We start from the raw sequence: 21,018 nt of genomic DNA, 5'->3' as shown, positions 1-21,018 counted from the left end.
AGTACGACCACGACGACTGTCCGAGGAATGAATAACTGAGGATTACCCCTGCTGGCCGAGGGACCTGAGGCTCTGAGAGGTCAAGTGACTTCTACAAGGCCACACAGCTGGGCTGTCTGAGTGGGGATGAAAACCCAGATTTTCTCTCCTTGTCCCCCCCCCAACACACACACACACACACACACACACACACACACACACACACACACACAAGGGAATTCGACTTTCACCCTTCAGGCTCAGGAAGTGCAGAATCTCGGTTTCCACCCTGCTGGGACGTTGGTGGGAGGGGCGCCCTGCCTGGGCCCTGCCCAACAAAGGAAGTTGTTCCAGATTCAGCGGGAGGGAGGGCTGGGGTGGAGTTGGAGGGAGACAGCCAGGTGTGGACAAAGCGGGGAGCTGGTTTTCACCTGCCCTGGGCAAAGTGGCCAATGCTGCTCGGGCAGGCAGGCGGGCAGCGGGGCCCTTGGCGATCTTGACTGGGTCCCTATCCCAGGGCCACGCCTCTCCACTCCCTCACCCCCAGCAGTTCCCCAAAGGCCGAAAGCTATTCTTGGCTTTTTCTAAAAGAGGCATTTGAAGCCATGAGCCAATTTTTTCCATTCCTGAGCTTGGGTATCGTCTATTTCGGGCATTTGTTGTTTTCCATGAGTTGCGAATGCCACTGTGAAGCCGGCCTTTCCTGGACAGCTAGCACGAGGGAGCCAGGCAGGAGCAAGGCGGGGCCAGCAGTTAAAAATACTTCCCGCTTCATTTCTCCTTTGAAAACAAAGCCCTGGGGGCCTTTTGCAACTGCTGAGCCTGGGAACGGAGCTTCCTAGGCAGAAAACTGGCTGTGCGTGGTTTCCTGAGTGTGGTGGATGGGTTTGTGAGTCCCAGTGGGAGTCCCAGAAGAAGCGTCACTGACTTGCTGTGTGACCTCGGGCAACTCACTTAACATCTCTGGTCCTTGTGGCCTTCTCGCTAAAATGAGGCCAGGTGAACAGAAGATCTCCAATGGTCCCTCCAGCTCTGAAAGCTCCAGGGTGAGAACCATCCCAGGGCCAGGTTTTCTTCCTAGTGTTGGGCTGGCAAGGGGTGCTAGGACATGGAGGCAGGCGTTAGGAGAAGACAGCGTTTAGCTCAGTCTCTGGGAAGAGTTTGCGAGTTTCCAAGCCCTGACAGTGTTCTTAGGGGGTCCAGAACGTTCTCAGAGGATTCATGTAATTACAAAAAGATTAAGCACCGTTGGGGCCGGCCCCGTGGCCGAGTGTTTAAGTTTGCCCGCTCTGCTTCGGTGGCCCAGGGTTTCGCCAGTTGAGATCCTGGGTGCAGACATGGCACCGCTCATCAAGCCACACCGAGGCTGCTTCCCACATAGCACAGCCAGAAGGACCTACAACTAGAATATACAACTATGTACTGGGGGGCTTTGGGGAGAAGAAGAAGGAAAAAAAAAAAAAGATTAAGCACCATCTAGAGGGGCTTAAATGAAAACACTGGTAGATCCACACCAAGGCACGCAGCCTTGCAGATATGAGAGAGAAGCAGGTCTGTGTTCTGACAGAGAGGGCTTTCCGAGATAGATTCTTGGACAAAAAACCAAGCTGCAGAATGGGAAAAATAGAATTATATCATTCACTTAAAAACATGTAAAACAAAGTTACATATTTTTCTATAAGATGGATACATATATTTGTGAAAACACATAGGGAAAGTTCTGGCAGGGAGGAGCTGAATTTGGAGTGGTGTCAGAGAGGACTGATTTATTTGTAATGTTTTGACAGGAAGAATGCATTTATTAGTGGCGATGTTTGTGCTATTGAGACACAGCGAGACACGAAGACGTTGAGGGGCGAGGCCGACTCCTCTCAGGCTGTCCTGGGCTGGGATCCCATGGTTGGAGGGTGCAGGAGGAGGGTGGCTGTGGGTGGAGGGGTGGAGGTGTGTGAGATAGAATCTTGAGCAATGGAAGTGTTTATGCTTTTAGGGAGGCAAATGGAGATGTCCGTCCTCTGCAAGATTTATTAGCCGTTGTAAATTACTTTCTACTGCAAACAGTTGCCTCAGGAGGCAATTAAATTTAGATCATATTGTTCCCAGGTTGGCACCGGCAGGTGTTGACTTGCTGAAGCTTTGCACAACAGCTACTGTCTGTAAGCGTGTGCTCGGCTGCCTGGATGGCAGAATAACCCTAGAACCCTACCCCGTGGTGGAAAGAGCAGCTGCTTTGTAAAGTAATGAGTTCCTTGGTCAGAAGAGGCATCCAATCCAGGAGGGAGGGGTTAGCCTGGACTGCGACCCTGAGGGCAGTGTCCTGGTGTCCATCCCAAATCTTAGGCAATCAATCCTTACTGGTGGGACTAGAAGCCCATTAAGCTTCCTGATGGCATTCCTTTGTGGTGTCTGCCACCACAGCCTCAGTTCTCCTGGAGAGCTTGTCAGCTGGGAAGTGGGGTGCACTATTACAATCACCATTGTGACGATTGTTCTCGGTAGTTACTAAATATTGTCCATGATGTGTCTGCTACCAAATCTACAGGCACTGACTCGCACAGACCAACCGATCGTGAGGCGGACAAGGGAGATCACAGTGCTGTCTGCTCTGGGCTGGGCCTGGAGCGATCTTCCATCCCCAGGCCAAAAGGTAAGGGCCAGAGTTTCAAGGTCACCAACCTGCAGCCCTGGTCCATTTGCTTAGGATGATGGATGGGCAGTAATGGGTACGAACAGGTTTGGTGGGTCCCTGTGTATGAGGGCTCCTCAACCATGTATATTTCCAGTCCGTTTCTCACTCCTGGATTCCAGGCCTCAGTTCCAGCTCCTGGCTGGACATCTTGCTGGCCCACCACTTCCTCACCAGTGCTCATGTCTTCCCCCTTCCGCTCTCTCCTCTTCAGGCCATGGTCCCTATTCTCTTAGCAGCACTGCCAAGAGATGGCTGAGGGGAATGGTTGAGGAGGCCTGTTCTGGAGCGCCACCACTTACCAGCTGTGTTACTTGAACTAATGAACCTCCTAGAACCTCAGTTTTACCCGATAAAATGAGGACCATGATGATGTGAAATGCATAGACCCATTGTATTAAAACTAATCAACAAAAAATCATGAATGCCTCCTACGTGTTAGGAACAAAGTTCAAGTCCTAGCTAACCACATGCTGAGACCTTAGGCTCTTTTTCCAAATTGCGATAAAATATACAGAACATAAAGTTTACCATCTTAACCATTTTTAAGTGTACAGTTCAGTGGCATTAAGTGCATTCACAATGTTGTGCAACTATCACCACCATCCATCTCCCGGACTTTTTCATCTTGCAAAACTGAAACTCTGTACTTATTAAACACTAACTCTGCATTTCCCCATCCCCCCAGCTCCTGGCAACCATTCTATTATTTGTCTCTGTGAATTTGAGTCTAAGTACCTCGTGTAAGTGGAATCCTACAGTATTTGCCCTTTTCTGTCTCGTTTATTTCACTTAGCGTAATGTCTTAGAGGTTTATCCACATTGTAGCATGTGTCAGAATTGCCTTCCTTTTTAAGGCTGAGTAATAGTCCATTGTAGGTACGGACCACAGTTTATTCACTCATCCCTCAAGTGTCACTGGGTTGCTTCCACCTTTTGACTATTGTGAATAATCCTGCGAGACTTTGGGCTCTCAAAGCAAGCCTCAGTGTCCTTCCCTGTGACCTGCGCAGGACAGGGTTACTCCTCCCTCCTGTGGAAGCCCTGCTGTCGCAGCTGGCTCAGCGTCTCCTCCGGCCCCCACTTCATCCTAAGCCTGACCCTTAGCTCCCTCCGCGGGGGTCATGCCCCCTCTTTGGACTCCTCACTCTGTAGCTGACACTCTCTTGGTGACACATGTGGACATTGGCCACCACCGGCAGGCTTCCTGTCACAGGCATTTCTGGAACTCCACAGAGCTTTTGCCAAGGACTTGCTAGTTTGGACTGAATCCTTGTTTAGCTCACACCAACCACCTCTACTTCTATGTTGGGCGGGGCCGGAGTTGGGAAGTGCCCATGATCCCCTTCAAGTCAAAATCAGAAGCGCTTTGCTCACCCAACCCTGCCCCCAGTGCCCTACGGGCAGCGCGGGATTTTTCCAAGACTCTGCTTGTGCCTCTGGAGGCAGTGATTCCTGGGTGTCCTGCCTCCTCCTCTAGGGGAGGAGCCTACTCAGGTGCCCTGGTCTTTGATCCTGGACGGGGGTGGGGGAGTGAGGGGGGCGCACACTAACTACAACTCCCAGAGTTCCCCGGGCTCGGGGGGCGGGCCCTGCCCCCTCGCAGAGGCCTGAGACCCACCAACCGGAGCCCAGAGCGGGGCGAGGGCGGTGCCCGGGCGGGGCGGGGCGGGGCCGCGGGGAGGCGGCGGGCGAGCGGCGCCGCGGGCCAGTCGCGCGGAGAGCGCGGGGACGGCGGAGCTGCGCGCGCGGAGGGGCTCGGGCGGGCGCCGCGGGACCTCGCCGGGCCATGGGTAAGCGGCTCTGCGCTCGTCCCGGGACGGGGAGGGCGGCTCCGGGGGAGCGCGAGGCGGCGGCTCCAGGTGTCCCCCGGCCCGCGTGGCCGTCGGTGCCGCCTCGGGGGGCGCAGCGGGGGCGGCGGTGGGGTCGGGGCGAGGGCGCGGGGACCCAGCCCGGCCCGCGGCGCCCGCGCCCTCCGCCCTGCGCGGGAGGGGTGAGGCCGGCTGTCGGCGCGTGCTCTTCGAAAAAAGGAAAGACAAAAAGTTCTGGCGGCCAGGGGCTTCCCGGGCGTTTATCTCGAAACTCTTCTCGCCGTCTCTTGACTGAAATTTACCAAGTCCTGTACGGTTCTGTCATCCCACTTCCTGCTGTGGTTTCAATCTCGAGCTGGTCTCAGCTAATTTGTTGTGACAGCTGTCCGCAGCAGTTTCTCCGCGCCCAGCCCCCCGCCGCCCCCACCCCCACCGTCCCGGCCCCGGCTTCTCAGAACCCGCCGGCGCCGCCGAGAAGAGGCTCCGGGGTCCGCGGGGCGCGCGGGGCGCTTTCCACTGCGGCCGCCGTTTCCTGAAAGTGACTCTGCGCGGGTTTTGAAGAACTTGCTCAATACACTTTGAAGAATCCACTGTTCCTCTTTCAGTAGAGGGGTGTGCTGATGCTCCGGCGGTTACCTGCTGCTCGCCCCCTACCCTTTCTCGTCGCTCTTCCCTTTTTTCTTTTTCTCCTCTGGTGTCTCTTCTTGTCCCCTGTCCCCCCCCCTTTGCTCCCCCCCCCCCCCCCCCCGCAGGAAAGAAGTAGCTTCCCTCTTTGCTCTCCTTTCTTCAGTCTCTGCTCCTCTCTCCCCTCCGGGCTCCAGAAGGGAAGTGATGGGGGAAAGAGAGAGGAGAAGCGGAGGCTGCGAGCGTTTGGCTGCGCAGAGATGTTTGGCTGCGGGGCGCAGCCGGGTGGCCGCATCTCGGTCCCTCCGCAGAGTGTCCAGGGGGCGCCGCCGGGCGGGGCTCACGTCCCCCAGCCGCGCCGACACGCGGGGAAGTGGGGGGTCGCCGGACCCCCAAGGGCTCGGCGTGCGGATCCGAAGGCACTGCGCTGCCCTGGCCCAGCGTCCCTTTGTTTGCGGGGTCGTCAGCGGGCGAGGAGGGGTCCGCGGGGAGGATAACAGGTGCTTCTTGTCCTCTCCCGAGCACCACTGTTGAGGACATCGGAGTCTCTGCACCTGCAGTCCGCGCTAGGGCAGAGGAGGGATGGGGGATGGCTGCTAGAGGGTCGGACCCCCGGAGTGGAGTTCCAGAGTCCATCCGAGCCCTGGGGACCCGTCTGGGGCCTAGAACTTGGAGTAGCAGAGGTAGAAAGGACCTCAGACAATCAGCCGCTCCGTCTTTGATTCACAGTCTGAGAAACTGAGGCTTAGAGACCAGTCGTGGTCTGGCCGTGAGGGAGGAGCAGGCCTCCAAGACCCCGCCCCCTCCCTTCCCCTTGGTCTCCTCTTTTCCGGGTGGGAAACTGGCCTGGGATGCCCCACAGACCCCCTTAGGCCCTGGGCCCACAGGCTTGGAGAGCCACCTTGGGGGGCCCTAGAAGGGGAGTGGCAAAGGGGAGAGGCAGAGGAGTGCCCCATGGGCGGTCAGGCAGCCTTCCTCCGGTCCTGGCTGTGCCTCTACTGTTGGCCACATCTTGGACAAGTCGCTTAAAGCCTCTGAGCCTGGTTTCTCTGTAGGTGGAATGGGAACGTGAAGTGTAATTCATGGGGTCATAGGAAACTGTGCATAGATGGAGCTGTTACTGTTATCATCAGAATCACCCAGACTTGGAAGAGGACAGTGGGGCTTCAGCCCCATCCTGCAATAGGGTCTTTTAGGACATCCCAGAGCTGGCTAAAGAGGGCCAGGGGTCCCAGTGGGGCTTGGTAGTCTCCCATTTGGTACCCCCATGCCCCCTACATTTCTGTACTCTCTCAGGGCTGTCATCCTGGCCCCAGCTCCTCCCAGACCCTGCCCCCCGGCCCCCAGTCTGAGACACTGAGGCAAGGCTGTTGCAGGAGCTGCACCCTGTGCCTCAAGGGTCCCATGTCCAGCTCCGAGGTCCTCAGTGCTGGCTGGAGCGCAGCCCTTGGCAGGTCCTCCTCCTCACACTGCCCACTGGAGCAAACTCAGCATGCAGACTCCGCCAGGCAGCCGGCTCCTGGGCCACGAAGTGGACTGGCCGCTTCAAAGGCTGTCTTTGTTTCGGCTCCAGCTCAAGCTAAGGGAAACTTAAGCCAACAACCTCAGGCGAGGGGGTGGGGCCATGTCTGCTGGTTGTTATTGAGGCTGCTGTTACCATTATTGTCGTAATTGACACAGTGCTCCCAGTGGGTGACTTTTCATGAAAGGAAGTGTCGCTTCCTTCCCATCACACCAAGGGTGAATGGGGCGGGGCAGGCAGAGAGAAAGAGAGAGAGAGATAAGTGGGGCAGGCAGAGAGAAAGAGAAGTGGTGCAGCCTGGCACTGGGTTACTGACAGGCTGGGTGGCCTTGAACTAGTCACAGCTCAAGCCCCTCTAAGGGCATCAGGAGTATCTGAGATCAAGATACTGTGTCCTGCGTCCACGTGGCTGATGTTTATGGAGCACCTGTTCTGTGCCATACACTGCTCTGTGGGCAGTGAGTAGGACAGGCAGACCTCAGATCTCACCCAGGGATGTGTGTGCGTGCACACACACACAAACATTCAGCTGTGTTTTCCGGGGGAAGCCTCGTTTCTCACTTGGTTCTGCTTAGAACATTGGGCCCACGGATTCTAGCACACTCACCTTATAGATGGGAGAACTGAGGTACAGAAGTGGTAACTGACTTGGTAAAAGATGCACCTTTATGGTGTCAGAGCCCCTTTCCCCGTCTCTCCTCCTGCTCACTCTCCCCGATTTCAGCCTGTCATCTGGTACGGCAGGGGCAGGCTCTTGTTAGCCGATTAACTGGAGTGATGTGACAGGAGACTGCAGATCCACTCCGGGAAAGTAGGCATGGTTAAGGAACTTGGGGTCTCCCTGTTCCCATTAAAAAAATGCTCTAGATCTCAGGGTCACCATCTTGAGTGTCTAGGGACAGACTGTTCTGGTTCTGAATCCCAGCTTTGCCACTAATAAGCTGTGTGACCTCAGGCAAGTTACTGAACATCTCGGAGCCTCAGGTATTGTATCTGTTAAAGGGGGAAATAATACCCACTGGGTGGCTGGAAGCTTCGGTGAGTCAGTGTATGAAGACGCCTAGTCCAAGTCCTGGCAGAGCCCTGGTCTGATTTGGAATGTATCGTGCTTTCGGAAAGGGAAGGAGCGTGGTGGCAGAAGAAGTGGTCTGCAGGGAGCATCCTCTTTTGCAGTCAGTGACTGAAACTAACCTCTTCACTGCTGTGGTTTTAGGATCTGGGGGTTAAGCTTGACTTGGACATGAGTCATGGAGTTGAATAGAAATCAGATGCCTAACACAGGAAGGGCCTTGAGCAACCCCTGCCACGCCCACTCCCTGCACAGTGACGGACTGGGCACAGGGGCCCAGGGTTCATCTCCTGGCCCAGCCACCAGCCTCCCCCTGTCCTCTTCCCAACAGTGAAATGAGGAAATGGCAGAGGCTATGGGGCGAAGTCCTCCGGTCAGCTCTCAAGGCTTTTCTCACACTGTTGTCCAGCTGCACCAAACACAAGGATAAACTCAACAGGAAACACACCAGGCCTTTAAGAAGGAACACTGGGGACTGCAGAGGGAGACCTGAGTGTGGAGACACGGGCTTCTGAAAAGGAAGAGGCAATGTCAGAAAGGGTGATTTCTCGTAACTTTTAAGTTTAAAGGCAATTCCATCAAAACCCCAGTGGGTTTTGGTGTTGTGTGTCTCTGTGTTTTTTAAAAGGGAATGTGACAAAATTATCCTAAAGTTCAGATGGGATTTTTTAAACAGAAGAGTAATGATGGGGGACTTGCCTTCCGGATAGTGAGTTGTTTTACAAAGCTATAAAGATTAAAACGGTGCACGGGGCCCAGCATTCCCCAGTGAACGAAACAGAATAGAAAGTCCAAAACCAGTCCCAAATATGTCCCTTATAAGCCTTTAGATTGTGAGAAAAGTAGCATTTCAAATTATGGGGGGAGGGGTCACTCAGTCAATACCGAGACCGCCTAACCATTGGAGGGGATGTGATTAGATCTCCATCTCACACCTTATAGATTCCAGATGTGTTAAAAGTAAACAATGAAACGATAATCACCGTTATTGTCATTATTGCTTCCTGGATGGAAAAAGCAATGTCTGAATGACATTCCTCTGGAGAGCAGAGGTTTTCTTTCTGTAATGGAGCCTACCTCCTCTGAATGGACACCTAAGGCGTTGCGCTCAGAGGGGATCTACACCCACAAGCTCGGAGCAAGAGAGTTGCTCAGTGGCTCCTGGGCAGCAGCAGTCACTCAGGGGCAGGGGGTTCTCCTGCCTCTGCAGGCTGGATGTGGCTGGGGGCCTGGAATGGCCGGTCCATAAGCCCCTTCCCTCCCCTGCAGAGCCAGGAGAGGGGCCCAGCCCTGCTGCCTGGGACCCGGCTGGGGGAGGTGTGGGAGCTGGGAGCTGGGCAGGTGGGAGGACTGGCCCGTCACCTATGGCAAAGGGTTTCAAACTTGTTTGTTGTAGCACAACCCTTTTCCCAAGTGGAGAGTTGCCTGGAACCCTGATCTACAAATGGTTGGGGAAGGGAGGGACTGGGGCAGCCAGGGACAGGACTGAGGGCACCCTGGAGGGGGAGGAGTCCTCTCCCACGTCTGAGGCTGCAGAAGTGGGGGCCCATGCTCTTGGGAGAGAATGGAGGCTGGATTCATTTGGGGACTCCGCTGGACACACAGATAAAAAGACTGTTTCCCTCCGTGGCTTTGGTGAGAGCTCTAATCCCTTTCCCATCTGGGGTTAAACAGCTCGGATTGGTGACCTCCTTTCCAGGTAACCTGAGTGCCCAACTCCAGGAGATTGTGGCCCAGGCAGAGCTCACCAGAACTGAGCAGAAGGGACTAGAAATCCTGTAGCCAGTGGCACTTAACCTGGCTGCCCCCTGGGATCCTCCGGGGAGCTTTAAACTCAGATGCTCCTGCAGGACCTTAAATCAGACTTGGGGGGATGGGAGTAGGGGGTGGGGAGACAGGCATCAGTGTCTTTAAAATGTTCCCCACGTGATTGATTCTAAAGGGCTCTGGTCCGACCACCTTATTTCTCTGAGGCCAGAGGGCAGTGACTTGCCAGAGTCACATAGCAGGTTTGCAGGAGGGCTCCAGCAGGAAGCCCCTGTCACAGGAACAGACGGAGAGAGTCCTTTGATGCTGAGGGTCTGAGCCAGCAGGAAGGAAGGGAGAGAGGATGTGAAAGAAGGGAGGGCAGGAGGGGAAAGGAGAAAAGCTGGTGGAAGCAGGTGCTCCCATGACCTGGAAAACTTCAGGAATTCACGGATAGTTAGCAAAGGACTCCTGGGTCTTTTTCTCCTATTTCAGAGAAGGGAAGACCGAGGCACAGAGTTGCCCAAGGACTTGGTTGGAAAGGCATCCGTCTTGGTTATTTCTGGAGGTTGGCCATGTCTCCAATGGTCAGGAGCCAGCCTGAGAGGATGGCCGAGTCGCTTTCTCTTTGACCAGCAGGAGGATTGGTTTCTCCCAGGCCTATTTGGACTCTTCATCAAGGCTTTCAAATGTTGGTGATAGCCACAGCACCGCAGTGGTGGTGAGGCCAGGCCACTGGGCTGGTGTCAGACAGACCTTGTCTTGAATCCTGGTCCCCAGGGAGACAAGCAACTTAACCTCTCTGGCCTCAGTTTCCCCCTCTTTAAAACAGGATCCCTCCTGGGACTAAATGAGAAAATATACATGAAAGAGCCAGGGACACAGAGCTGAGGACCCACACAGTGTGAGAGGGTAATTGCAGGCATAGTGGCGCTTATGTGAACCACTAAGGGGGCGTATCCAGTGGCCAGAGGTTCTGACACCATGTGCTGGCTCATGTTTATGCGCGTTTATTAGTCTCAAGGAGATTCTCTCTCTGGGATGAAGGGGTAATCGCACAGGTTCCCAGCAGTAAGAGTTTCCTGAGCTGGACCGAACCAGGAGTATGGGACAGTTCATACTAGATTATCACAAAGAAAAAAGGAAAGGAAAGGAGAAAGCAAAGGTGGTCAGGAGGCGTGGATCCCCCTGGCCTCGGACCTGCTGCCAGCCTGCGCGTGGCCCGAAGCAGTTTCCCACAGTTGTGTTTTTGTACTGGTACAGGTGGTGTGTGTTTGCCACCGTCGGCTCATGGCTGCCCTTAGTAAGCTTGAGCCCGTGGCTCCTCCTTGGCCTCTATGTAGGTGGTTGTGAGACTCGCTCCTTCTCCCTTACCTGGCACCTAGTGTGTGTGGGTGCTGGGAGACCGAGCTGCCAGAAAGCCAGACAAGTGATGGGAGTCGGTCAGGAGGGCTGGAGAGAAGCAGGAGCTTGGCTGGGAGTGGGGAATGGCCTCCCAGAGGAAGCAACTAGTCAGGTGAGCCCTGAAGGGTCACCAGGCCCCTTGCCGGTGGGGGGAACGTGGGGCCTAATTAGGGGCAGTTAGGAGTCTGTAGGTGCGCAGGGAAAGGTCGGATGCGTCACAGACGGGCACTTACTCTCTTCTCGATTATTCCCGAAGGATCTACGGTGTGTGTAAGCAGCCCCCTGGGGCCCACAAACATGGGAGCCTCAGTAGCTTTCCCGGTTTGGCTGAGCTGCTCTGAAAACTTTCTGCCTGGATGTGGCGCAGGTTTTGGCGACAGGAGTTCCCGAGTGCCACAGCCCCACCTCCAGGCTCCTCTGACTTGACCCCGTGCTGGTTTAGGCTTTCCTTCAAAGGCTTGGGGAGATGGCCTGAACAGAGGAAGGCCAGGCGGCAGGTGTGGCGTGGGCGGGGCCTGGTTGGGGATGAGCAGAGGAGAGGAGTGAGAGCAGAGTCACTCTCAAGGGGGAGCCCACATGTGCTTCTGGGGTCGGCCTGTGTCCAGCGCAGCAGGAGGTGGTGGTGGTGGGGGGTATTGCGCGGTGTAGAAGACATGCTGCAGAAGGAAGGGAAGGAGAGGACTCACCCCCACCGGGCATTTAGACCTGCCGCCTCTCCCCAGCAGACCTCCTCCCCACCTGCATCTCACGTGTTCTCTCTCTCTCCTTCCTCTCTCCTTCTTTCTCTCCTTGCAGCACCTTCTGTCAAAGGGAAAAGGAAACAGTCAGAGGGGGGTGACCCCCTAGACCCACCTGTGTCCCCTCAACCCGATGGTGAGCAGAGCAAGAGCCAGAGTCCCATCCAGCTGGAGGTGAGTTGAGGGACCCCCGGGGGGCCTTCCCCCCCAGACCCCTGCCTGTGCACAGCCTCCCAGGTGACCTGGGAGACTCCCCAAGCTCTCAGGAGGGAGGTGTGATCTGTACCCCAATCCTGCTGTCCGGGGCCCTGCGTTGGGAGGAGTGGGAGCTGGAAGCTGGCAGGCAGGAGGACTGGCCCGTCGCCTGGGCAGGGCTCCCACACAGTTTTTATAGCAGATCCCTTTTATCAAATGGAGATTACCTGGAGCCTGGTCTGTAGCACAGAGGAAAGCACTCTTCTGTGACGTAAACCAACACGTACTCCCAGCCATGCATCCACACGTATGACGTGGACATCAGAGTCCCTCGGCGAGACCAATGAGGCCGTGCTGCTGAGCACGGTCTGAGAGGCGAGCCGTGGGTGACATGGCAGAGTGGTCAGCCTTGGCGTCCTTGCGTTTTAGCCATTTGCTTTGGTGGCACAGTCTGACGTGAAAATCCTGATTCTCATAGAAGAGTAGCTGCAAATGGTAACCGTTTTCAACAGTTTGTGCATCATTCAGAGATGAGGACCAGAGGAGCAGGTTCCTTTGAAGAGCAGTGTGAGCGCGCCTGCTCAAACCAGCTGCCTCGGTCCCCCGCAGGTCACAGTGTCGTAGGCAACACGTGAGTCTGTGTGTCAGTTATTATCAGAGGTCTTTGATGTTCAAAAACACTGAAATGGGGCTTGAATCGAGTATTTTGGGAACAGATGGCTCTCCGCACGTTCTAGGCCCAGATGGTTCGTGTCCTTCTGGTGTTGGGGGCCTCCCCAGCCAGGACCTGGGAACTGTCTCTTCTCCGAGCCCTCAGCTCCAGCCCAACCATCCCCTCTGCCCTGAGCCACCAGCCAGATGAACAGCATCAGCAAAAATTGCCTCTCTGGGAGCAGACACCAAAGTCCTGTGCATCTGACGGAAGCGTGACGGGAACCCAGAAGAGGGCCTTGCCTCCCTGAATTCAGCTCGCACACTGGCAGGTCAGAGAGGCAGGCCACCGCAGCAAAGGCTTAGTGGACACAGGCCGGCAAAGCGGACCCTCAGTGCCAGAAAGTACCAAGCGCCTTCATTCCTTCAGCTTTGACCACAGGGGCCGCTGGGAGGCCTGCTGCCAGAAGCTCAGGCTGAGCAGCGAAGATACAGGTGTAACAAATCTAGAGCGAGCTAAAGAAGTGATCTGTGCCTGGAGAGAGGCTTGGAGAAGCTGCGGGGCTGCTCCTAGGGCCATCCCTGGAGCCAGGCTTCTGTGGACTCTGCCCTGGGGTCCTGGGCCCTAGTAGCTGACAACTGCGCCTTTCTGATGCCGGGGACACTCACTTCAGCCCAGAGCAGTAGGCTGGGTGCTGGGGGCCTGCTCCCTCCTGTGGGAGCCTGGGGTTGGGAGCCAGGCATGTCATTCTTCTCCGGCAGCCAGTGGTTCCGCCTGTCCTCAGCCACCCACCAACTGGGGGCTCATCCCACTGCCTCCTGTTCTTTCCCCAGGACTCCCCCGAGGCAGGCGGGGAGCGGGAGGAGGAGCAGGAGCGGGAGGAGGAGCAGGCCTTCCTGGTCAGCCTCTACAAGTTCATGAAGGAGCGACACACGCCCATCGAGAGGGTGCCCCATCTCGGCTTCAAGCAGAGTGCGTCCCTGGGGTGCAGGCAGGGAGGGGGGGCCCAGCAGGGGACCCCACCCAGGCAGGGCATCGGGGCAGGCACCTCCACTCTGGGTGACCCTGGACGCTGCCAGTCCACAGGGGTTGCACATAGAAAGGGTGCCCTGTCCCTCGCAGTGGCCCTGTCTGGGGGTGTGCTGGTTCTGTGCCTGCCTGACAGGGCCATGGGAACGGGCTGCTGGCTGCCCCTTCCTCCGGCAGAGACTGACGGGGCCCTGGCCTCTCTTTTCTCCAGTTAACCTGTGGAAAATCTACAAGGCAGTGGAGAAGCTGGGGGCCTATGAGATGGTAAGAAGGGCACCTGAGTCCTCACCACCTTGCATCTCCTGGCACATTCCCACTGCACCCCAGGGGGAGCTGGGGCAGAACGTAGGCCCAGCAGGGCTGTCCTTGCCTCCAGAGTGGAAGAGGCAGCAGGTCCCAGGTCCTGCCCCTTCCCCAGCGCTCCTGCATGCTGCGGGGAGGTGGAGGGGCCTGCTGTGCCACTGGTACTTTGCTGGTCAAAGCAAGTTTTCCTCTCTTCCCCATCTGTTCTGTCCTCCCTGTGTCCGGTGCTCGGTACTCAGTGCTCGGGAAGCTGCTTGGGCCAGCAGTCGGGCAGTGGCCCCTGGGAGGGAGAACTGGCTGGCGGCCAGGCGCGCCCCACCAGTCTCCCATTCCTGCGGCTGGAGGAGCAGCTGCAAGACTGCACTCCTGGCCCCTGTCCCTGCCAAGTGAGGACCCAGAGCTGCGAGGGCCCCCGGCCAGGGGTGCGGCTGGCTGTGCCCTCACGTGGTGCCCTTGCAGGTGACTGGCCGCCGCCTCTGGAAGAACGTGTACGACGAGCTGGGGGGCAGCCCAGGCAGCACCAGTGCAGCCACCTGCACGCGCCGCCACTACGAGAGGTATGGCTCGAGGCTGGGCCCCCTGGGTATGGGATGCCAGGGCCTGCACCCCCAGGGGCGGGCAGAGCGCATCTGGGCTGCGGGGAGAATATACTGATGGGAGGCAGGATGTGAGCTGCACGAGCTATGCGCACGCTGCAGGCGTCCTGCACGGGTCGGGAAGAGCGTGGGCCCCGGTGGTGTAGGTTGTCTGTGTACACTGTCAGGCAGTGGTGTTCGTGGTTGGGGAGGAGCCAAAGGGGCTTGGAGGAGATGGGGTGGGCCTAGAGGGGCGGGAAGTGTGGAGCGGGCCTGCCAGCCCTGGCCTCCTGGTGGACATGCCCGCTCCTCCTCAGGCTGGTCCTCCCGTACGTGCGGCACCTGAAGGGGGAGGACGACAAGCCTCTGCCCCCGTCCAAGCCCAGGAAGCAATACAAGATGGCCAAGGAGACTCGGGGGGATGACGGGGCCGCTGAGAGGCCAAAGAAGGCCAAGGAGGAGAAGCGGGAGGATCAGGTGAGCTCTGAGCCTTGCTGGGGCCACCAGCTGACCCTGGGCCTCCCTGTCCCCTGCCCCTCTCAGCTCCCCCACCTGTTGGCGTGGTGTGGCCGCAGAGCTCCCTGTCCAGAACACCCACAATGCGGTCTGAGGGCAGAACCTGTGGGGGGCTCCAGGGCCTCTGTGCTGGTTGTGCAAGTTGCTCCCTATTTGAGGGCCCTCAAACGAGGGCACATGTGGGGTCTGAACTCCAGTCTGCACCCCATTCACCAGGCCCCGTGTCCTAACACCAGGCTGTATCCACTCAGAGGACGGGACACCTTTTGAAATTTTTGCACAAAGTCGCTGAAGAGGCTCCTAGGCCCTCCCTCCCCCCAGGACCCTGTTGTCACCAGGTCCCCAGGTCAGGATGCATAGCTCACACCCAGCCCTGAGACATGGCCTTTCTCATTCTAGATGATGCCAGGCAAGACCAAAACAGATGCCGTGGACTTGGTGCGGCTTCCCAGCCAGGAACCCCTCAGGGACAGCACAGAACAGCCGGGCTCGGCCTCTGGGCCTTCTCTGCCCTTCGTGGGTACCAGCGGCTGCCCTGAGGCCTACAAGCGTCTCCTGTCCAGTTTCTACTGCAAAGGGACACATGGCATCATGTCACCACTGGCCAAAAAGAAGCTCCTGGCCCAGGTGAGCAAGGCAGAGGCCTTGCAGTGTCAGGAGGAGGGCTGTCGGCATGGGGCAGGTGGCCCTAACGGGGAGCCCCAGACGTCCCCAGCTCTTTGCCCCCCAGAGAGTCCCCAGAGCCCAGGAGGGCAGGCTGAGAACTCCAGGCACCGACTGACGCCTCAGGAGGAAATGCAAGCCCCTGGGGGCAGCCTCAGGGAGGAGACTCCGGTGGGTCCCCGCCCGGCAGCCCCCCTCTTCACTGGCTGTTTCCACGCCTACCCCACTGAGGTACTGAAGCCCATCAGCCAGCACCCCCGGGACTTCTTCCCCAGTCTTAAAGATGGGCTGCTATTGGGGCCCTCTGGCAAAGAAGAGGGGCTGCTGGTCAAAGAACCCCAGCTGGTGTGGGGCGGGGATGCCAACCGCCCCTCTGCATTCCACAAAGGCGGCTCCAGAAAGGGCAGCCTCTACCCCAAGCCTAAAGCCTGCTGGGTGTCCCCCATGGCCAAGGTCCCTGCCGAGACCCCTGTGGCCCTACCCACCTTCCCTAGCAGCCCAGGCCTCAGCAACAAGCGCAGCCTCGAGGAAGAGGGCTTTGCCTATGGTGGCAAAAAACTGCGGGCAGTGTCTCCCTTTCTTAAGGAGGCCGAAGCCAAGGAGTGTGGGGCCAAGTCTGTGGGGCCTGGCTTGGCCGTCTCCTGCCTGCTGGGCCCAGCCCTGGGGCCTGCCCTCCCAGAGGCCTACAGGGGCACCATGCTGCGCTGCCCACTGAACTTTGCCAGCACCTCCGACCCCTTAAAGGGCCAAGCTACCCTCCCCTTCAGCCCCCTGGTCATCCCGGCCTTCCCAGCCCACTTCCTGGCCACTACAGCCCCCTCACCCATGGCCGCTGGTCTGATGCACTTCCCCCCAGCATCTTTCGACAGTGCCCTCCGCCACAGACTTTGCCCGGCCTCGTCTGCGTGGCATGTGCCACCTGCCGCAAGCTATGCAGCACCCCACCTCTTCCACCTCAACACAAAGCTGTAGGTCAGAGCCCGCAGCGCTGTGCTGTGCTGTGGAGGATCTGACGTGGCCCAAGATGGGTAGGCACTGCCAGGGGGCTCTGGGCTGGAGCTCTTCCCCCAGGAGAGCTTGGCTGTGTCTGATGGAGACACATGCCCCTGGCTGGGCAGCCCGGTGCAAAGAGGGAGGCAGTGGGAAGACTGGGTTTGTCTTTCAAGGTAGCAGCCCGAGCCTGGGCACTGGAGGCCCAGTTGTGGCAGGGCCTTGGGAGAAGACGGTGCAGGGCTGGCAGCTCCCAGCAGAAGTCCTCAGAGCAGAGGCTGGGAATGGGCTGAGGGGCCAAGGAGCTGGATAGCTTGAGGCATCCAGGCTGCCCACAGAAAACCCAATAAAACAGCAATGTGAATCCACCCAGTCCTGAGGTGCGCGTGGTGCGGATCTTCACAGGGCAGGCGGGGCCGCCAGTGGAGGGGCCAGGGGGGCCAAGGATCCACTCAGATCTGGAACACAGCCACCCCACTGAAGAGCAGGACCCAGAGCAAAATGCAGCTTCCTGCTCATCTTTCAGCAGGTTGTGACAGTTGTCCTGTGCCTGCTGTCCACTTTCCTAGTCGAGCCTCAGGACAACTGCCTGTTACCTTGCTCATTGTACAGCCAGGAGCCTGAGACTCAGAGAGGGCCAGTAACTTGCCCAGGTTCCCCAGGTAAGTGGCAGAACTGCACTCTGAGTCCTAGCGAGAAGACCCCCTGCAGCTGCTAGCTGACGGCATGACCAGGAAGCGTGAATTGGTCCACCCTCGTGTGGCCGCAGACTTCCAGGGCCTGCTGGTTCCTCCTGGCGAGCCCCCCACCCTGCCCCCACTTGCCTGCCACGCACGCACGAGTGGGTCAGCAGGTCCCCTCTGGGGGCACCGAGAGTGAAAGGGCCAGAATCTCTGCCTGGGCATCTGTGTTGTTTCAGAGGTGCCTGCTCCAGGGTGCTCACTCAGAAACTCTGTAGCCTAGCCCTCCCCCACCCCGCTTCCTACAGGCTGTGACTGGGGAGCCATGCCCCTCCCCTGCGCTGTGCCTACCTCAGTAGGAGGGGGCCCCATCAGAGGCAGGCCGCCTGCCTAGTTCACACGTGTTCCTGGAAAGGCAGTGCTGCTATTGACCTGGGTGGCAGGCATGGGGCAGGCCCCCAACTTCCTGCCTGGGGTTGATTGCTGGGTGGCCTTTAACCTGCACCATGGAACTTGCCCTGCTCTCTGGGATACTAATGACCTCAGGCCATGGGAGGGGCAATCTAGTGTGACACCGCCCCCCCCCTCAGTTAACAGGTAAATGGGCTGAGGCCAGGGATGGGTCTTGTTTGCCCAAGGCCACCAACACGTATGACAGAACCCACACCAGGGCGCACAACATGTCTGGCAGCAGGGGGTGGGCTGCCAGGGCTGAAGTCCATCTTGTCCAGCCTCCAACTCCAGGAGCTGCCTGTGGAGGGGGAGTTCAGACTGGCACCGGTGAGACAGCTGCCCTGGGGCCAGTGATGGGGTAATGGTCACCCCTGTTGTGAACACTCCAGTTTTGCAGGGGGATCTCCCAATTCCCTGCCTTCCTCCTCCCAGAAATAGCAGATGCCAGCCCAAGTAGCTGTGTGACTTCCAGCCCTGAGCTCGCACACATGCCCATGTGCTGCCTACTTCTCTGAGCCTCTGGGGTCTCAGTGGTTGACAGAGGGGTGAGAAGGCTGAATTCTGCCACCTCCACAAGAGCGTTGGGTGCTGGGCCACAGGTGATGGGGTAAGATCCCCTGAGTAAGGGTGAGGCCCGGGCTTCCTGTTGTGTGTGGGGTCCTGCCTGAGATGGGGCGTGGTCGTGGGAGTCCCCTGCATCTGCAAAGCCACAGTGGCTTTGCCCTGGCACAGAGGTAGGCAGGTGCACCTGGCAGCAGGACTTGGCACAGACCGCTCAGAGCTGTGATGATGGCGCCCTCTGGAGGCTTCTCTAGGGAATACACCTTTCCTCGTGGAGCATCCGTGTCCTGAGCGGGCCCATGGGCAGGATACTGTGGCCCCTGCTTGGGTGTCAGCAAACACCTAGGGTTTAATGTGAGCATGCCTCCTCGAACATCTCTGTGCCCTGTGTCCTGCAGCTCCAGTGTGCTAGCGTTGCATGATTTTTCTCACTCATCCTCACGATTCCCTGAGAAGGTACTGTCCCCATTTACAAATAAGCTGAAGAAACAGCTCTGAGATCCCATAGCTTCAGCTGCCAGGACGCAGCTGACCAGGAGTGCCTCACTCGCTGGAAGGGCATCCTGCCATGCTTCCTGGGCTCTGCCCCCTTAAGTGGACAGGTGTGCTCCAGGTTGTCTTTCCTGTCCTGCTCGTTACTTCACATTGCCTGCTGTGTCCTGACAGTCCCTGACTGCCCTGGGGACCCACAGGCCAGCAGGACTGGCAGAGCATCTACGTTTGGGGCATAAACTGTTTCAAGGCCACTTTCAGGACCCCTTTCAAACTGTGTTTGACCTGTTGATGGTGGCGGTGAGTGGAGGCAACTCTGGAAGGGATGTCCCCACAGTCCCAGCCCCTTTCCTGGTGACAGTTTAAGTAGAAGGCCGTGTGTTGCTCATTCGAGAGACACCGACTGTCTGCTCCCAGTGGGCGTCAGGCACTGTTCCAGGTGTTGGATGGACATGTCACTGAAGAAAACTTTCAAGTCCCTGCCCTCGTGAAGCTGATGTTCTGCAGGAGGAGGCAGGAAATAAATGGATAAAACAGAGGAAAATAGGGCTGGGAGTGGAGTGTGCAGTTTGTTTTTGTAGTAAAATAGAACTTAGCATAAAATTTACCGTCGTACCCATTTTTAAGTGTACAATGCAGTCGCGTTAAGGACATTCACAATGTTGGGCCACCATCACCACCATCCATTTCCAGAATGCACAATTTAAATGGAGCGGCCAGAGAGGCCTCAATAGAAGGTGGCATCTGAGCACAGCTGGAGGAGGTGACAGAGGGAGCCATGCGCCTTCTCAGGGGGATAGCAGGGGGGAGTGTGTGTCTGAGGAAGTAGAAGGCCTACAAGGTGGGAGCAGAGTGACCGAGCAGGAAGGATGGCATGGCCACGGACTGAGGCTGTGTAGAGCCTTCCAGGCCGCTGGAGCAGTCCTTTTACTCAGAGTGAGACAGGAGCTGAGGAGGCTCTCTAGCTTGAACAAGAGCCGTGCGGCTCTGGGTGGGCCTAGATGCTGGGTGGGAGTAGGGGCCCATTCTCAGAGACGCAGAGGCAGCCTACCTGGGTGGAGGCCTGGGGTGAGTGGGGGTTGTGGGCGCCTCTGTCAAGTGATGTTTTGCTAGTGAGTGGAAGTGAGCAGGACCACCAGGGGTGGGGGCTTTGAGGTGAGGGAGAAGGGGGACTAGAGATCTCCAAGAGAGGGAGCAAGGCTACACCAGTCCGTGCCCTGGGGTGCACCCAATTCCCGCCTGAGGTTAGTGGCAGGAGTTGTGGTGAGGCTGGGCCAGCTAGGTGCGGAGTTGGGGTGCATGAGAGGGGAGTCAGCGCCCATGGGAGCTGGGCCAGGAAAGTCAGGTGAGCAAGAGGGTGGTGCGGTGGTGCAAGAGAGTGACGACAGTGGTGGGCTTCAGAGTCGAAGTTGGGTGAGGGGGACATGGGGACGTGGAGGGTGGGAGAGAATATTGCTGGAGGAGAGGAAGTCAAGGGCCAGAGAGGCCAGCATGTGGGAAGCCTTGAAATCAGCACAGATAGGACGGCAGTGGTCTGGGGCAAGGGCTACAGTCGGCAAGGATCGGAGAGGAGGGCCTGGAGGGCCCATGGAGAACTGCAGCAGGGACACACGGCAGGGTCCAGTCTCACACTGTGACCTTCAAAGCGGGGAGCCACAGGGTCTGGAAGCAAGGGGTGGCTCAGCCCCCTCGGGGTCACGTGGAGAATTGGCCCACACTGGAGGGGGCTTCAGGGGAGCACAGCTGCAGGTGGCCGCGGGAGGTACTAGAAAGGGCAGTTGGGAAGCCCCCCCAGGTGAGCAAGGGATTTCCACTTAGGCTCAAGACCAGAGGTTGCAGACAGTGGCCTGAAGATGTGTTTAGTTTGACCCACTTAATTTTTTTTTTTTAAGATTTTACTTTTTTCCTTTTTCTCCCCAAAGCCCCCCGGTACATAGTTGTATATTCTTCGTTGTGGGTCCTTCTAGTTGTGGCATGTGGGACGCTGCCTCAGCATGGTTTGATGAGCAGTGCCGTGTCCGCACCCAGGATTCGAACCAACGAAACACTGGGCCGCCTGCAGCGGAGCGTGCGAACCCAACCACTCGGCCACGGGGCCAGCCCCATGACCCACTTCATTTTTAAAAATGTAACTAGTTGCCAGCACTTAAAAGTCAAGAGATTTCACATAAAATTTTGGAAACAGGCTTCTCTTTAAAAATCAGAATTTCTGGCCACGAGGGACCACTTCCTGGAGCTCCGCAGTGGCTGCTGCCCTTGGACAGGGAATACCACCCATTCATTACTGTCCACCCAGCCGCACCTGTCCCCAACCCTGAGGGAGCCAGCCCA

General features: G+C 57.6%; 1 protein-coding gene and 1 long non-coding RNA gene across 4 annotated transcripts; both read left to right on the top strand.

Annotated features, from left to right (window-relative positions):
- Positions 1 to 793: 793 nt before the first annotated feature.
- Positions 794 to 3,120, top strand: LOC124239091 (uncharacterized). The gene is made up of 3 exons (XR_006888530.1): positions 794 to 1,025; positions 2,522 to 2,626; positions 2,880 to 3,120. It is a non-coding gene; the product is annotated as an uncharacterized LOC124239091 (long non-coding RNA).
- Positions 3,121 to 4,399: 1,279 nt separating this feature from the next.
- On the top strand, positions 4,400 to 16,873 carry ARID5A (AT-rich interaction domain 5A). Of its 3 annotated transcripts, XM_046663128.1 has the most exons (7): positions 4,400 to 4,458; positions 11,637 to 11,752; positions 13,259 to 13,397; positions 13,666 to 13,718; positions 14,217 to 14,314; positions 14,650 to 14,809; positions 15,248 to 16,873. In XM_046663128.1, the coding sequence occupies exons 1-7, from the start codon at positions 4,455 to 4,457 to the stop codon at positions 16,481 to 16,483; spliced, it is 1,806 nt and encodes a 601-aa protein (XP_046519084.1). In that variant the 5' UTR covers positions 4,400 to 4,454; the 3' UTR covers positions 16,484 to 16,873. The 3 variants fall into 3 exon arrangements, with proteins under 3 accessions (XP_046519084.1, XP_046519085.1, XP_046519086.1); XM_046663130.1 differs by lacking the exon at positions 13,259 to 13,397 and having other exon boundaries at positions 4,433 to 4,458; XM_046663129.1 differs by lacking the exons at positions 13,259 to 13,397; positions 13,666 to 13,718.
- The last annotated feature ends 4,145 nt before the right edge of the window (positions 16,874 to 21,018 follow it).

This window comes from Equus quagga, chromosome 5 (genome assembly GCF_021613505.1).
Source record: "Equus quagga isolate Etosha38 chromosome 5, UCLA_HA_Equagga_1.0, whole genome shotgun sequence".
NCBI classification, from domain to species: domain Eukaryota; kingdom Metazoa; phylum Chordata; class Mammalia; order Perissodactyla; family Equidae; genus Equus; species Equus quagga.
The sequence above is the reverse complement of the archived record's forward strand: the minus strand, read 5'-3'. Positions and strand labels throughout refer to the sequence as shown.

What these genes read in the sequence shown, in the direction of transcription:
- ARID5A (XM_046663128.1), top strand. An exon ending in AGAGTCCCATCCAGCTGGAG is followed by an intron (nt 11,753 to 13,258) that starts GTGAGTTGAGGG and finishes TTCTTTCCCCAG; the next exon opens with GACTCCCCCGAGGCAGGCGG. An exon ending in CCATCTCGGCTTCAAGCAGA is followed by an intron (nt 13,398 to 13,665) that starts GTGCGTCCCTGG and finishes TCTTTTCTCCAG; the next exon opens with TTAACCTGTGGAAAATCTAC.